The 18,048-nt window shown below is 38.7% G+C and overlaps 1 protein-coding gene across 6 annotated transcripts in view; it reads left to right on the top strand.

Moving 5' to 3' along the window:
* Window positions 1-18,048, top strand: part of LOC146002520 (uncharacterized) — a 112,672-nt gene that overhangs the window by 61,518 nt on the left and 33,106 nt on the right. For all 6 annotated transcript variants that reach the window (XM_083140420.1, XM_083140424.1, XM_083140419.1 and 3 more), the window contains exons 9-10: window positions 111-295; window positions 6,000-6,109. In XM_083140420.1, the coding sequence (XP_082996546.1) occupies window positions 111-295; window positions 6,000-6,109 (295 nt within the window). The remainder of the gene's footprint in view (window positions 1-110; window positions 296-5,999; window positions 6,110-18,048) is intronic.

Genomic DNA, 18,048 nt, shown 5'->3' with positions numbered 1-18,048 from the left:
GCATTAATTTCCATTCACTCTCCAATGTTTATACCATGTTTAAATTAAGTATAGGAAATATGATACTGAACAATTTCTACTTATAGACAGAGTTATATTTTATTTTACAGTGCCACCAGACTTGTGCCTTCTTGGTTGCATCTTTTTCATTGTTGACTATGACCATTCAATGCCTTCTGAAGTGCAAGTGTGGAAGAAAGTTATTATACAAAATGGCGGAGAAGTTGAACCCTCATATATCCCTAGAATCACGCATGTACTTTGTGAAAACCAGAAGAATCCAGCTGTACAACAGGTATTGTACCTTAAGCTTTCTTTTTTATTATTTATGCATGGACATAATGTAATATGCACAGTGCGTTCCATAAGTTCCTACATTGATTTTTTTGCAGCCTTCCCATTAACCCCATCTAGCGGAATTACGTAGTTTGAACCCTTTTGAACAGCCATACTGAGAGGCATCAGTCTAGCCATTGTTGTTGAAGAATGCGGACGTCTGATATAACCTGGTGTTGTGTGTGTTTGTGTCAGACTCTGGAGATGGACGAGAAGGAGGAACAGCAGGTAACAATTAAATTTTGCTGCAAAGCTGATTCATTGGGACATTGGAACTGATTCAGAAGGCGTACTGTGAGTCAGCACTGAGTTGGACAACCGTTTTTGAGTGACACAAACATTTCCGTGAGGGCCGGGAGACAGTGATGGACGACGAACGCAGTGGTCGGCCGACAACAACTCGTCATCGTGTTTTTCGATAGCAGGCATCGTTCACAAAGAATTTGTGCCTCCAGGTAGAACAGTAAATATGGAATTCTATCAGGAAGTGTTAAAACGCTTGCTAGCTCGAATCTAACGAGTTTGCCCGGACATCTTCACTTCTCGTTATTTTTTCCTCCCCGGGCTCATTCGGCAGCAATAAATCGCCAGTTCCTCACTAAAAAGCAAGTCTCCAAGTTGCACCACCCACCTTATTCACCAGATTTGTCACCTCCGGACTACTTCCTCTTCCCAAAACTAAAAATGCACCTGAAGGGTTCAAGATGCGACTCGATTGAGGATATCCAAAAGGCTGTGATCGACAAATTCAAGACAATTCCGAAAGAAGACTTTTCTAAGTTCGTAATCTGGAAATTTCAATAATTAACTACATAAACTATCAATACATCTTTTGAATCTTGCATAAGAATACTTCTTATTTGCACATAACAAAAAATAATTACAAATTACAAGTAATTAGCTTTTGTATGAAAAAGTGGCTGCAGGACAGGACCAGATGATGTATCAGTTGGTTCTGCGTCATCTGTAAAAATTAAACAAATAAATAAATAAACTAAATAAATAAAATAAATTTTCATTTGACATACACTATACAAAATAATAAATGGAAAAACTAAAAATACATCAGTGCATGTAGGAGAATCAAGCAAGAGGCAAGATGAATAGACCCAAAAAAATTACCTCTTCTCACTTCATTCATAAAATACTAGAGTTTGCAACACTGTTTATATTGTCGACAATAATTATTACGAATATAACCTACCTTCCAAATCTTCAAATTCATCTGCATCATCCAAATCTTCGCTAACTTCAAACTCTGAGGCGGAATCCTCATGCAGAATTTCCGCTATGCAGTCTGGATCTAACGACGCCATTCTAAACAATGCACAGTACATCAACCCGACAACAAACAGTCGCAGGTGCGAGATAAAAATAGCACATGAGTCACCTGGCGGTGAGAATTTCAACAGAGGGGCTTGAATGAACACGTGCATGAGAGGAAGTACGAGCATATCCCGTCGTTCAATCGGCAAAGCGATTGCATACCGCAGGATGGGCTATGCCCGTTGTTCGTCCACATTGACTTTAAGTGCACTGCGGGCTATGCCCGGCGTGAGACCCCAATGTGTTAAAACTTGTGCTGAGCAATGTATCGCATCAAATGGATCCTATTTTGAGTAAATAAACAGTCAAAACTCATACGCCTTTGACTTTGAATTTGTTATTGCCTTTGTCCGGGAACTTATGAACCGCACTTTGTATAATCCTTTACTGTACTACAACTTTCACTTTGGTTTCACCTGTAGGTACTTCAGCAAGTAGTAATTTCTCCTTTGTATTTTTCAAATATTGATTCATTTTTCTACCACTAATCGTAATGATGAGAATGAATGATGATTACATGGAAATGATGAAGGGACACTCACAAAGGATCACCCAGACCAGGACTCGAACAGGGGACCTTTGGTGGTGAGATAGTGAGTGAACCAACTCAAGCACTTGATTTAAATCATGTTGATTTAAATCGGATGATTCTTTTCAAAAAATTGCTGATTTAAATTACTTTAAAGAAATAATTTACAGAATAATCTACATAAGGATTTTATAGATATCAGAATCAATTTTGGTGAAAGTACATTAATCTTGAAATCATTTAGTGCTGTTTATTAGGTGCTAAGAAAGGAAAAGAAGGGAGACAAAATACATGTACTGATGGGGTGAAGCTCGTAGGAAAGGAAATGTAACATGTAAACTATAAACACACGTAAATTTCTCTTTATTTAAAATTCAATAATTTGTATAGGCAAAAATAGCAAATAATTTGTGTAGAATAATGTACAAAATACTAATCATGTTAAACCACAAATAGTGTCATTATTATTAAGCTGTAAATAAACATAACAGCTGATATTTTGCAAACTATAATTTAAAAAAAATTGCCAAAATTGCTACAAAGACTATAAAAAATATTTCAACTTACAATTACATAGTACATCCAGAATGTTTTATTTTCACTGGATTTGATTGATTGAGTTGGTGTTTTAAGTTCACTTTATGCACAGTAAGGCTAATCGGGACTGGACCTACAGTTTAAAGTGGGATCCGAACCACTAATACTTCCACTGGGAATTGAACCAGGAACCCCTTGATTACAAGGTGACCACTCTACCACTGCACCATCGGAGAGGCCGTATTTTTCTCAGGAAGAAAAGTTACTGAAATTATTATAGTTTCATTTACACACTCAACAAACATTTCCATAGTAGGTTCATATATGCACACAGTGTCAGAAACAGAAAAATGTATATTTACATATAATTTTATATTTGCTTTAATCAAACTGTTGAAATATTTTACAGGGCCGTTTACCAGAAAAAAAACCTTTTTATAAGAGAAGATATATCTATATGTACAGTGCAAGAGATTTTAGGCATGTTTTTTTAAATAATATAAAAATCTGATTTAAATAAAATAAATCATAAAAAAATAATTTTTAAATAAATATGATTTTCATCCACCCTGAACACTTGGCCACTGGATCAAGGATGTTCGCTTTTGATGAAACTTAAAATATTTATCATGTTGGCCGAAACATATGTCACACATACATGAAAACTTTGCTAAAAGTTAGTGATTTTGCCATAATGCCCACCTTAGTGGTCACCCAACGTAATTATCAAAGTGAAGGAGAATTGCTTGACCACCTCGTAATTAGAAGGATGAAAAATGAATTCCCTTTCTTTTCTTGGTAGCTGTTTTTCTTTATTTTCTTTCCTTAGCTCAGACTTTATGGTATCCCAAACTCTCAATCATTGCATGTGCTGACGCATAGGACATGTGCACTGCATCAGAAATTTCCTGGATGGTGATGCGTCTATCCTCTTGAATGAGCTCAAAATCCCTGTGGCGGTTGTCGTCGGTCAACGACGTTGATGGCCGCCACTCCTTGTCATGTCCACACTTTAGGTTTCTCCCACTTGAACTTAACTACTTAAGTCTGAGCTACATCTGTGCTTCGTAGCATGAGATTCGAGGACCTACAGGGGTTAAAACAGCTTTGAAACGGTGAGGCAGGGAGTGTTCTGTGGAATTTTTCCAACCTGGTTTTGAGGGCTGGATAAAACGCTCGCTGAAATGCATCGAACGTGATGGGAACTATGTGTAAGGATAACTGAGTAGAGGACACTACAGGCAAACTATATGTGTGTTCATTGTTTCAATCTTTCCATTATTAAACAAATTATACCTCAACAGGCAAAACTTTTTGATACCCCCTCGTATTTTCCTTATTCTTGTGTTACTTTTGTCTGATCATGACAGTGTGATGAATTGTGGTAAGATGAAATTATCGAAAGGGCACTGGAAAAAAAAATACAGTGTAACTTTGTGAGCCAGGGTATTAAAAGTATCCAAAGAGAGAAGTAAGGCATTTTTGGGGACTAAACCTAAGAATAGGCATTTATATACACTACAGAAATGCATTATTATCAGTAGAGGCACATATTTTTACTAAATAAAAAAACAAAATTTCGTTACAAAAACCAAGTCAATTTCGATTCAAAAGCGGTAAATAAAATAAAATTTTGCTGTTATAGCAGTTAAAAAGCGGTAAATAAAATAACATTTTAGTTTTAAAAAAATGTGAATATAATCCCACATTTAATTCAGAAACTGCACTTACTACACAAAATGAACATTTATGTCGTTGCCAGAATTTTTATACATTTATTTATTTATTTGATTTTACTGCTGAAAAACAGCTTACATGCCTAATACAGCAGTTTGTGATGATATATGACATATACACAACCCCTAACACCACACTCCCTATACGCCTTCATGGTATGGTGCATAGCACAGGGGAGCACTTTACTTTTACTTTGTGTTATTTCACATTTCGTATTTTCATCAAAAACGAAATATGCATGCCCCTTCTTAACATGAAATGAATTTAAATAATTAAAGTAGGGCTGATCTGATACTGATGCCAGTGGTATCGATACCTGAATATTTTGGTTCAAATTTAATCACTGATACTGACCGATACTTTTCCATCCAGAGCCTGAGAATTTTGTAGGGTCTAACAGAGGAATGGGACAGATTAATTGGTACTATATCGGTATCGTCCGTAGTGATATAGGAATATCTGTTTATTGGTAATGTTACTGATAATTTTACTGATTTGATATATCAATAAGTTTATTGTATTTAGTGCAATATTCTGCAATTGTGTTATAATTTTCGTGGATATTATAAACATAGAATCTTCATTGCCTACTTCTTAAAAGTAAATGTCTAAATATGCAGCTTTTTTGGCATTGTATTCATCTGGTAAATTGAATTTATTACAGAGGTGAATGGCCCATTCAAGTTCTGCAAGGGTCGTGTGGAATTTTATATCGGATCTGTAGAATATTGGTTATCGATATCGGTAAATTTTATATCGGTACTTTCTCGGTATCGGCCAAAATTTCATCTAGCCTCCCTGATGGCATCATTGCCTTGTAATCAAGGGGTCGTGGGTTCAATTCCCAGTGGAGGAACATAGTGGTTCGGATCCCACTTTAAACTGTAGATCCAGTCCCGATTAGCCTTACTGTGCATGAAGTGGGCATAAAACACCAACTTACTCACCCAAAATTTCATCTCGGGGAAATCATGCAAAATGTATAATTTTCATTATTTTGGTAGCATCATTGTGAGGAGAAAAGGATTTTGTAATTATTATATATATAATTATATATTATATATACAGGGTGAGTCAAAAGTCAAGAACCATGGGACTAATGTGTGTAGCAACGTCTTTTTCACCGGAACCGCCAGCCAGCAGTACTACTTCCACATGCTCGTCTTTGGTCAGCACCATCTCGGCAGCCGAAACACATTAGTCCTATGGTTCCTGACTTTTGACTCACCCTGTATATTATGTATTACAATTATTATTAATTATTATATAATTATCTAATGGGAAATTATGAATATGTCAAGATAAAACTGTAATAGATTGAGTTTGTTAGAAATTATATTTTAAAAATTATCGATATTTTAAACTTCTTTCAATTATTTCAATTTTGGGGTATTGGCTCAATACACATTACATCATAATAGAAAATGGAAGTAGGCAAAACTCTTGCACTCTATTTATCAGTATTGACAAAAACTTCATAGTATTACATCCGTAGTATGTATTTTAATGGTTATTTTTTTTTGTATTCAAACAGGCTCTACGAGATGGTAAGAGATGCATTACCGCTTTCTGGTTGAATGATGTGATCTTAAAGCACCAAGTTCTACCGCCATGGCAGGCACTCCATTTTCCAGTACCTTTCAGGCAAGTATGCATGGGTACACAGCAGAAGGATTGATCAATATGCTTTATTTTACTTTGCTTTTTGTGCAAAGTAATTCCCAGGCTGGGAATTCGAACCCGGGACACCTGGCTTCATAGCACGATGTGCTAACTGCTATGTCAGTACATTGACTTAATAAGCTCTAGGCCTTGTACAACATTGTGAGCTTTGGGGATAAAGTATTTGAGTTGACCTTGAACACATTAACCTTATGTGTCCCAAGTGTCTCAATCGAGATACCCAAACGTAACCCTCATGGTCCCAAGCATCTCGATCGAGACGCTGTGTCAAGGTCGTAGTTTTTACGTTATAACTTGTCTATTTTTGGCTAGAATTTAGATTTTTTTTATATTGTTCCTAACACATGTATTTAACAGAAATGTTTTTTTGCATTTTTTTTTTGTCTTCATGAAAATGGAGGGGGAAAGGTGGGAAAAGGGCAGTGGCGTGGCGTGGATTTTTAAAAGTGTTACCGGTTATCAGTAGGACATTTAAGGGAGACTTGGGCGCCTCCCCACCTCATGCCCCCCCCCCCCCCAATGTCTTCCAAGTAGTTCATATAATATTAATCTGGTACGTATGCAATTCAATACTATTTTGGTAAAGTTATTAATCAGAAAAAAAAATGTTGACATAAGGACTAAAGTAAAATCGCAAACATTGGTTGTTGACACAATAATACGTAATTTGATACTTACAGAAATATCGAAGGCTACTTATAGAGCAGATCAATCCGACTTTGAAAATAGTTATATGATGCTGGAATCCCGGTTTCGAAACCTAGCTTGGGCATGGGCGTTTGTGATGTCTATTCATCAATTTAATCATATCATCACTCATCCCCATCTTCGCAAATTAGCCAAAAGTGGCACAAGCGAAGCAAAATCAATCAAATCAAATCAAAAAACTTCTATGATGCTGTCATAAAGAGAAGTTTTTCTTTTGAATTTGAATTTTTGGGTGTGTCATGGTCATGGTCCATGTTATCCACATCTGAATTCGACACGTTTTTTTTTTCATCCGAAAATAGAGTACATGGCCAACAAAAGAGTTTAGAAAACTGCACACATCCACATAACTACGGATAGTCGTTATACCACGAAACATTGAAATGTCGGTCATATCCAGCAGACGACTAGGTTTTTAAATCGTTCAAAATAGGCTTTGGCCTCCCTTTCGCCACAATTTCGATGTTTTCTGCAAAATAACGAACCGAAAGATTGCTTCAAAATATCTTCTATCGCACGATTATACACACTGTCCAGATAGGATGAACCCGCCACCTCGGAACTCGGAGCAAGCTTCATAAATTAATTGACAATGCCCGAAAACAACATAAAGACGAAAGACACCAGTCACAAAACTCCCACTGCACAGTCCCTCCCACAAACCGTTGTTTACTTTTGTAACACGTGAAGCACCCTCCTTGCCCCCTCCCCTCTCAGCATCGGCCCTTCCCCAATATTTCCTTCGGAACCTGCAAGAAGTCCAGTTCTACTAATGTTGCCATCTTAGTTCTTTTGAAACCAGATTTGCCCAAATCGTGAAACTTTTCGTTTCAAATAAGACGTATGTAGAGTAGATGTAGTCTTCATCTGTTTCCTAACTACTCCCACTCCCATGTTTCGCTAAATCCACTGAAATCTCATTTCTGACACCACTACTATTTCGTATATTTTACGTCCTTTGCTACCTTTAAGGCTTTCGCTTTATAGGATAATCGTGACGATGACGATGCGTGGTAAATTATTGAAATAAAATTATTATTTCTTTGTGTATGTAATTATTAATTTTTATAATTATGTAAGTAAAATAATAACAACGAACATTGAAATAACCATTTCTTGCTGAGGATTCAAACCTGCGACACCTGACACTTCAGAGCGTGCTAAGATAACAATCGGGAAATTATGCTTGTAAGTATTGTTTTCACCCAAAAACAGTTCTACCACCTCAAAAACATTGCTTCAATCCGAAATTATTGCATTCCTGCGACAACGTATGTCAATGTCAATCTGTATTATCAACAATTATCACAAATTCCTGTAACCGAAATAATATTATATGTGTGAAATATAGAATTTTAGGTTGACATTTTTAGAAGGACAGCGGACTCCTTGACCATACCCATCCCTCTCCTCTCCTTCTCGCCCATGATGTCGAAGAAGGACAAAGAGGACTTTCATAATCGCTGATATTTAGTGTAAATACAAAATATCACTTTCTAGTTTGCTTTTGCCCCAGTGTGATTTGATTTTTTAAAATTTTGATTTGGCGATTTAAGTCACTTCATGAACAGTAATGCTAATCGGGACAGTTTAAAGTTCGATCCGAACCACTTGTGCCTCCACCGGGTATCGAACCCGGAATCCCTTGATTATAAGGCGGCGACGCTACTAACACTGCGCCATCGTTCCCCAGTGTGACTGGACACCTTCAGAGTAAGATTGACCCGATTAGGCGACTTAGCTCTTTTCTGTCAATTGAATATGGCAACACTGGTATGTTTCCTGTAAGGATCACCGGCAACTGCGCCGGCTAAACAGCCCGCCTCCTCCTCCCGCCATAACAGTCTTTACCGCTACGCCAAGTGTTCCTTTGGTGGGCTCAGGGCCCTTCCCTCATGTTGCCTGTGGAGGGTACCGGATCAGTCCTCCTCTTCGCTTTTGCCGGTGTCAGAAAAAATATCAGTCTGCAATGTTTACTTTACGACAATATTACCAGTTTATGTACGTAATAATATTTTAAGACAGGTTCTTCAATTCTTTATATTTTAGTGTTACCTGCGGTAACAGCGGCTACATGCACGCCACGCCTCTGGAAAAGGGACTTCTCTCTTGCGTCTCTAAAGCAATGCCTTTCACTCCTTCCTGTTAAGTGCATTCGAAGGAAGCTTGTTTATCAGTATCCGATGTCAAAATGAAAGTTTTCAGTGAGGGTGCAGGGGGTGGGAGAGGGGGAAGACTGGTTGTTGAATCTGTAGCATGCTGAAGGAAACCTTTGTTTTTTTTAGCACAAGTGTCCACAAGTTGCAACAGGGGTTACCCTGCATTGTCTAAAAATAGAATTTCAAGCAGCTGCAAGAATTGGTGCTCATTTTTCACTATGTTCTAGCTTTTCGTTCGTGAATGTTGTGCGTAGGTGTCGTTTTGTGCCCAAGTGCGAGGACATTTTTTGGGTGAAGTGACAATTTTTTAAAATAATTTTTGGGGGGTTTTCTATCTTCCCCCTCCATATATACGCCAAATTTGCATAAATTCTGCATTTTGACATTTTTTCGGGGGCGGGGGGAACACCATTTTTTTTAAGAAAAGTATTTTTGAGGGGATTTTCCCCCTTTCACCCTCCATATGTATGCCGAATGTGCATAAATTATATATCGTCTGAATATGTGATTCATTCTCCATACAACGGTATATCTTTCATATCTCTAGGGCATTTAGTTTCTGAGCTATAGTCATTTCAATGTAACTGCATTTTGAAGCTTGAATCAGTGGTGTGCCGACCATTCCTTTTGGGGGTACAACTCAAGTTACATTGGTCATATGATAATAATGCAAATATTTTTGTGTTCCTTACATGTCAGCGATAATTTATATGTGCATTTTGAACTTTTCATATCCTTTTTTTCGGGGGGCGGGGGGGGGGGGGAGGGGGAGAAACCCCATTTTTAAAAAAAAAGTATTTTCAGGGGATTTCACCCCTTTCCCCCCTCCATATATACGCCGAATGTGCATAAATTATATATCTTCTGAATCTGTGATTCATTCTGCGTACAACGGTATGTCACTCATCTCTCTAGGGCAATTAGTCTCCGATCTACACTCATTTAATTGAAACTCTGCATTTTGCTCAAAATCGGCTCGGGACAGAGAGGCTTACATGTGAAAATGGCCTTTGGGACTCAAAAGGTTAACAACTCTCATAATGAGTTCTCCACTCTTGAGAAGCAGTGTTTGCAACCACACTAATTTCTTGCTATTCCCAATAAATGTTACCATAATGCCTGATAACCAAGAGCATTTCTCAACAAAGTTGTACATGTACAATATGTTGTTTTAATTGGCAAAAGAATGTTGGCCATAAGCTAACCTACTACAGCCATGTTAGTTTTATACGCATTGCTGTGAGCCCCTCTTCTCCCCATTTCCTTCCCTCTTCCTTTCATTCATAATGAAAGTCATTAGGTTAAACTGTCTGTCCACACCTCTGGCATCATCAATGCAAATACAGGGTGTTTCCAGGCTGATGATACAAACTTTCAAGGATGATGGAGAAGGGCACATGTATCAATTTCAGATAAGGAACCCTGGTCCGGAAACGACTTAGTCGAAAGTTATAAGTGAAAATCGGTGTATGAAGGTGTAATACCTTTATTACCTGTACACTCAAAATCGAATGAAACGTCCCCCCTTACGGTTATGCAACCTGGAATTTAATATCATCTAGTTTCGCCAGGAATAGCAGCTCGCGAGAAGCGTAGTGTTTCCAACTCTTGAATCTAGCCACAGATTCACGCAACCGGGTGGAGATCTTGCTTTCCTCTTGATTTCATTTTAACGGACAAGAAGTTTATTTTGAGAATGTCTCTGGTAATAATAACAAGTGTTATTAACATTTATGCTTGAGTTTTTTATTATTCTTTTACCACTTCCGAACGAATATGTGAAGATTTTTTTTTTCATTTTGCAATAACGCTTTCGGCATTTTTCCTTCAGTTATTCTTTTTGTTTTTAAATTTTTGGCGACATCTGATTTGAAAAAAGTTCCACGAAGTTTGTTTTAAGTGTAAATGCATCTGGACATACAGTGTAGAGTGGGATTCGAACAACAAATATGAGCTTCCGTCGTGAATCGAACCAGCGCTCCTTTCATTATGTTTTCTTTCCACGTTTATTAAAATTTGCTTCCTTCAGCCTACTTCCGATTGTCGTATATTTCAATTCGTATTCCCGTTTTTTTTCATTTGCATTGTTCGAGCCGTGATAACTTTCTCTCTTTATCTGGTTATTCGAATACTTTTATACTTAATTTTTTTTTCCTTTTCTCGATTTTCCCTTCGCACTCATTACAGATTTCGGTATCGCGCTTTTCCATATTTTCAGTAATTTAATTCTTTGACTATTTTTAATTTGCCCTTAGTCCGAATCAAGAAAATATGTTAGGAAATGTTTCCCGTGTAAATCTTATTGTATGGTGGTGTAAAATTGATGCCAGCTTTTTCTTGCGATAAGAGTTTTGAAAGTGCAAGGGTCTCATTTATTAACCATGGTGTGAAGTGGGGGGGGGGGAGGGGTGCCAGAAACCTTCCAGTCGGAATATGCCTGAAGCAAAAAGTATAGATCGACCACAACGAAAAAAATCCTTGGGACGAAAAGTACCCGCGCAGATCTCCCTTCTTCCCTTCAGCTCGGGCCATAAGGAAGCATGGTCCACTCTCCCCCGCCCCTCCTCGCGGGAGTACGGTGCACAGGAGTCGTGGGTCTGCGCAGGTTGTTTTGTTTGTGGTTCCACTCTTCCATCAGCATGTGGGTGCTGAGAAGGCTATGCTATCTGCGAGTGAGGGGGAGGGGGTGAAGAGCAACACTGCCACAGCGAGTCGCTGTAAATGATTTCATTGTCTTTGCTGGGTGAAACCGGTTCTTGGTGCTCCTACACTTTTCCGATACATTTCTGCCAGCCTTTCTAGCGAAGCGAGGTCATATGTTCCAGATTCAAACTCTGAATGTATCACTGAGTTTGTCCCGTCACAATTTTATAAATTGATAATTCATCCGTATTATCGCGATTAACTCAAGAGGCAGAAGAGTGATGTAAAATAACCGAAATAGAAATTGATGCATTTGTGTCTGGTGCTAGTGTAACGACGAAGTTAACTCTTTATAAATGATGAAATAGGTAGCCCTTGCGATAAAAAAAACACACACACAAAAAAAAATCCGACTTATCGCTGATCTCTTACTACATTTGGAATACAGCCAAGAGCGATGTAAAGCAATGCAATTACATTGTGAATGTTTCACATCCTATAGTCTTTCTTTTTCTCGTAGCGGGGGCGGGGGTTCATTCATTACAAATATCTAGGAATGGATTTAGCAGCAATCCATGATATACTTAAATATCATAACATGCTGCGTAGCCAGGGTTCTTGGGTCCTAGCCTCTGATAATGAGTTTTTCTTTTTCGTTGTTTCTTCAATCTTCATCAATTTCCCTGAAGCATCATTCATCCTCTGTCGCCATTGGCTATATGTAAAAGTTGACATAAAATTAGTAAATTTTGAAAAGAAAACACAAAGATCTGCTTTTCTCATAGCTCGCCAAACATGCACATTTCTGTATTTTATGCTTTCAGCGCTATCATTATTCTTGGCAGGCAATGGAATTGAAGCAACTCTCACAACTAACGTAAACTACATATCACTCAGGCATGACAATTCTCGCGGGCAAAGTGGATTTTTTTGGCACATGGTAGCGCAATAACTATCTTCTGGCCTAGATTTAAATCCGTACTTTTTATTCCAGTTGAGTGATTGACTCACAATTTTGCCATTGAAGGTTTGGGTTGCATTTGGGTTATACGTATTGTGTTTTTGGTGCGCTAGGAAAAAAGCAATCCAAAAGGTTCGCACTGAACAGAAAATTGTGTGCTTTTCCTCTCTCTCTCTCTCTCTTCCAACTCCATCCCTCTCTCTCACCCCAAGTCCCCACTATTTAGGTAAACTGTTGTTAGAAACATATTTTCCGAAGAATATCCACATTGAAAATAATATTCCCCAATTGTTTTGATAGGGCATTTCTATTGCTCCGAACGAATTATCTCCGTAAGAGGACTAGGGCCTCCCCTATGGCGCAATCGTAGAGTCGTCACATTTCAATCAAGGGGTCCCGGGTTCGATACCCGGTGGAGGAACATAGTGGTTCGGAACCCACTATAAACTGTAGGTCCAGTCCCAATTAGCCTTTCTGTGCACTAGTGGACTTAAAAAACAACAATTCAATTCAATTCAATTGAATCATCTTATCAATATTTTTAAATCTGCATGCACCTGCTTAATTTAATAGATTACACATTTATATTCATTGCGGGCAGAAATGTGCAAGAAAACAATGCATTTTTTTAATGGAATGCATGAGTCAATAATAATGTATATTTTACGGTATATACTCTTTTATATTGCATTGATTCAATAGTATCCTTATTTCCTAAAGCAAGCGTGAGTTTCTTTGCACACACCACACAGGCCCTGCTTGACGTAAATCTCAGATGCAGTAACTTCACGATTGCCTTTGCCACCACGCTTTGGCTTTAATTCGAGCCCCGGTGGGTGCTTCGTTCGAGATCCTGCAGCAGTTTTACTCGTATCTATGCCTTGAGCATGTCACTTGCAACGGAACCAATAAAATGAAACTTTCTGCACCGGAATGGGCGTGAAACTCTACATGCACCAATGATAAGCTGTTTTCAAGAGGCATGTGCCACGTGCAGCATGTCCCTTCGGTCCGAATGTTCCTTTACGATATAATTTCATCATGCCTTACACTTCGGAATTTCCAAGAGAGGAGATAGTCCGCATGTTCTTGTGCGGGGGATCTGCTTTCAAGAGTAGATTGGCCAGCGAAGTCTTCCAATCGAAAACATTTGGGCGTTGATGGTGAGAGAGTGGGAACCTAGACAACTGAGAACAACGGAAGCTCTACTGACTCACGTGTTTGATGTTTCGGAGAGTTTAAGGAGAAGACCAAACATCTGCTCGTGGAATCCTTGCCTCGTCGACTAGATGATGTGCTTGAATCCAACGGCGGGTGAACACAGTATTGAAACTCCGCACTGTTTAACCGATGTTCTTTGCTACATCCCAGAACAAAACTAATAATTACACACATCTCCATATGCAACTTATCTTTCCAATTCTTTCTTATTGATACCTTGGTGCTCTTGCTTACTTTTTCGCACACCTGAACCATTATATTATATTCTATAATATTAATATTCACATTATTGACAGATTTGATTCACATGAAATTCAAATGCGCAGCACACATGCACCCATTCCTAACACTTAACTGTTAGTTACATTACACCTATCACGTTGCCACAGTTCTAAATCAGGGGTGTCCAGGGGGAGGGGCATTATGGCGCAGACTGTGATGGAAATTTGACTGAGTAAACAGGGCACAAGTTGAATTACGTCATCAATTAGCCATTGCTGTTATACAAATAGTCATTTGTAGATTGTCAGGGGAATTGTTACGGGTAATAAGTAATATTGGTGGGGGGGGGGGGCGATATCCAACTCTTACATATTAGGCCTTAGATTGATAGGGAAATTATGGTGGGCGATTAATGAAGTTAGTGAGATTTTAAGGTAGCGGGATTGATAATTATTTGGGGGGCAGGGAATCCCAAGTCTTGTGTATTACTATTACGTCTTAGATTGCTTTTTTGGAGGGAGCAATATCAGCGGGAAGTCTAAAATTGGCATGGAAATTTTGTTGGGAAGATTGAGTATTAAATTTGAGGTGGAGGGGAGGGGAATGAAGTTTTGATAAAATGATATGTCTTAGATTGTGAAGGGATTTCTGACGATTAAGAAATTGACAAAGATCCGGGCGGGACTCGAACCCGGAACATTCGGTGTCTGGATCGTTAGTCCACCACTAACCGCGCTTGGCCGCAAAGCCGGTTCTCTTTGGTGGCCAAGCGCGTTAAGTGGTCCACTTCCGATACCACGAAATTTCCGGGTTTGAGCCACAGCTTCAGTATTGGTATCATGGCATCAATTTAATCTAATCGTCACTCATCCTCATTATCCGAAAGTGCCAGAAGAGCGACTTAAAATAACAAAAGGTACAAAAACAACTTTAACACTCTAGTAATTTCTGATCTATAGATGCGTATTAGCTTTGATTGTTGACTCTTGAATGATAAGCTTACGATTATTATTGTTAATATAAATTGCCATCCATCAACAGAAGGACGGACCAATCGATCATTTAATTCATGTCGTTTTTTTGGTATTTGTTGTCCCTTCGGATCAGCTTCGAAACCTAAGGAAATTATTAGATGTTTGTCTGAAGTTAGTGACAATGGTTCTTTAAATTCCTGTAGGTCTTTCAGCCGACGCAGGAACCACCTTTATGGCAGTGATCCTCTGTTGCCGCGTTTACCTACGAAGAAACTCGTGGTCAATCAACCAATTAGGCCTACCGCTTGGGCAAGAAACGATAACTTCACAAAGCCCTCTTCTCGGAAGTAGCCAGCAGGGAAACAGGATTTTGTCACAATAACCCTTTTGCTCTGTGAATGAACACCGGTTCTAACAACGTTTCTACTTAATTGGATATTATCCATTGTTTTTCCTTTTGATTGAACATATATTCTATCTATATATTTCGAGACATTTCAAGAGATCACCTCTTCTCTCATCTTCAGGCGAACAATTTTTGCTATGTCTGTAGTGTGATTGGAACTGTGACAGTCCATGATTTTGCTCCAAATCCGGTCCACTAAGCAACCAGTCTTAGATGCCCATTCGAAATCGACAACTATAGAGCAAAATATGTTTGAAGTTAAGATCTTATTGAATGAAACATAGCTCGACTCACCCTCACATTTGCATTTTTTTAGATAACTTGCATGCACTTCGTATAGAAGACTGAAAATTCACACTATTTGGCATGGCAAATAGACCTTATTCCAGCTTCGCTGAAAGTTCGATGTATGTAATAATTGTCAGTCATGACGTTCAACGCCCTCTGCGCGTGTGTTGTGATGGGTTACCGTGTTTTAATTCCATTTCATGCTCAGAAAGGCTACCCGAAGTGGGACCTACAGTTGAAAGTGAGATCCGAACCACTAGGCAGTTGTGTCTCCACAAGGAATCGAACCTGGGACTCCGTGATTATAGGGGTTTAACGAGTTCATGGCTTTACAGTTTCGTGAATTGAAGGAAGCCAAGGTGAGAAAAATGTGAAGAAATGTCTTCTACACGGAACTAACTATGTGTGTGTATGTATGTATGTAAAACTTTCTAGCACATCCATTTTCCTACCTTCATTTTATCATCATTACGTTGAATTTTGCACCAGTGATTTTTCACTACGTCCTAGGTCACGTCACTTTGAGTCGTAAAGTATTGTCTGTAATTTTAGCCTCTCACCCAAGAATTTTTAAGGTGGGAGAAGGGAGGTGGGACTCAACTTCTGGAAAAAATAGTGCGAGTTCAATTGAGAATACGAAAATGGAGCGGAATGATTATATTGCTAAAATATCTTCAGGAAAGTAAAGCCTAAAATTGAATTCTGCCTCTGAGTGAGTCCATGATATTGTTTGTTTGAAGGTAATATATTAAACATGACTATCAGCATAACCGAACGCATATAATGAGATGATTTATTAGTGTTACCAGGCTAAAGGTGTGGAGTGCGGCCTGTTGCCTCCTTCATTACGGAATTCCACGTGTAAAAATTGATCCGCTCTTATTGCGAGTAACCATTATAGGCTTAGACCAAATTCTGGCGTTTATATTTCAATTCACTTCCTCAAAAAATCCTTTCTCGATTGACTAGATTTTAAGCGGAGCGTCATTCAGTTGTCTGTCAGTGTTCTTTTTTGCAGAAGCAACAGCAGCTCGCTCGCACCCACAGTGCCCCGCCCACTCGACGAGACGCGTTGTCTGTGCAGTGCAGAACAGTGACAGTGTTGCCTCTCTATTCGATCTTTGTATTCTCCTTTGCCTGCCACTACACACACATTTCAGACAATTCTTCCCATACAACAAATGGAAAAGCAATCAGGCAACTGTTAAATGGCTCTTTTCTAGATTTTGTATTAACACTTTCCACTGTCAAGATATGTTAACTTGGTTCTGTTTCGTATTCCCACAATTTGGCTTCGTGCAGCAGGGGTTTATATTGCAAGCTTTAAAAAAAAAACGAAGGCAGGTATTTTAACATTTTAATTTTCATCAGTTGCATGATTGTATGAAAGAATATGGTGGAAAAATACACTACTTAAGACAATATCACTAATAATAATTGGCCGTGTCTGTGCCCGAGCGTGGTAAGCCGTCGGCTTTTGATCTCGCTGCCGAAATTCCCGGGTTGGAGTCCCGGCCTGGGTATGATTGTTTATGAGTGTTCCTTCATGCATTTTATCATACACTAATCCTCATCGTTGCAATTAGCCAAAAGTAAAGTAAAAAAAGAAAGATAATACTAGTAATAATAATAATATGAATCTAGCCCCCATGGTTTCTTTATGACTGTCTTCTTATCAATTTCATCGAGTCATCATTCATCCTCATTGTTGCGATTAGCCAATAAATGGTAGAGAAGCTGCGAAAAATAAGATGTAAAATAATAACAGAATTTTCTCCGCAGAATGAAAAATAAATGCTCCAGAACACATGCAATACAGGAAAAGAGTGTCCTGTAATGTGAGTCTGTAAACCAAATGTAATTCACGAATGAAGAAGTTTACGTGAAGGTTTCGTCTTCTACGAAGCAATACAGGCTTGGATGGCGCAATGGTATCGTCGTCGCCTTGTAATCAAGGAGTCCCGGTGGAGGCACAAAGGGGTTCGGATCTCACTTTAAACTGTAGGTCCAGTCCCGATTAGTCATACTGTGTATTGTGGACTTAAAACACCAAATCAACAACCAACCTACCAATACAGGGTTGGAAACACTACAGTTATAGGTTTGGAAACACTGCTCTTCTCGGGAACTACTCTACCAGGCGAAACTAGATGATATAAAATTACGGGTTGCATAACCGTAAGGGAGGGCGTTTCTTTCGAATTTGTGTGTACAAGTTGCACAAGCTGCTACATTCACAACAGTTGTTCAAAGTGGCATCCCCCAACTTCTCTGAAGGCATGACATCATTGCACAAAGTTCTGGCGTACCCGTTTGAA

This window comes from Lepisma saccharinum, chromosome 18 (assembly GCF_977018435.1).
Source record: "Lepisma saccharinum chromosome 18, izLepSacc3.1, whole genome shotgun sequence".
NCBI classification, from domain to species: Eukaryota; Metazoa; Arthropoda; class Insecta; order Zygentoma; family Lepismatidae; genus Lepisma; species Lepisma saccharinum.
This window is presented reverse-complemented; position numbering and strand designations above follow the sequence as displayed.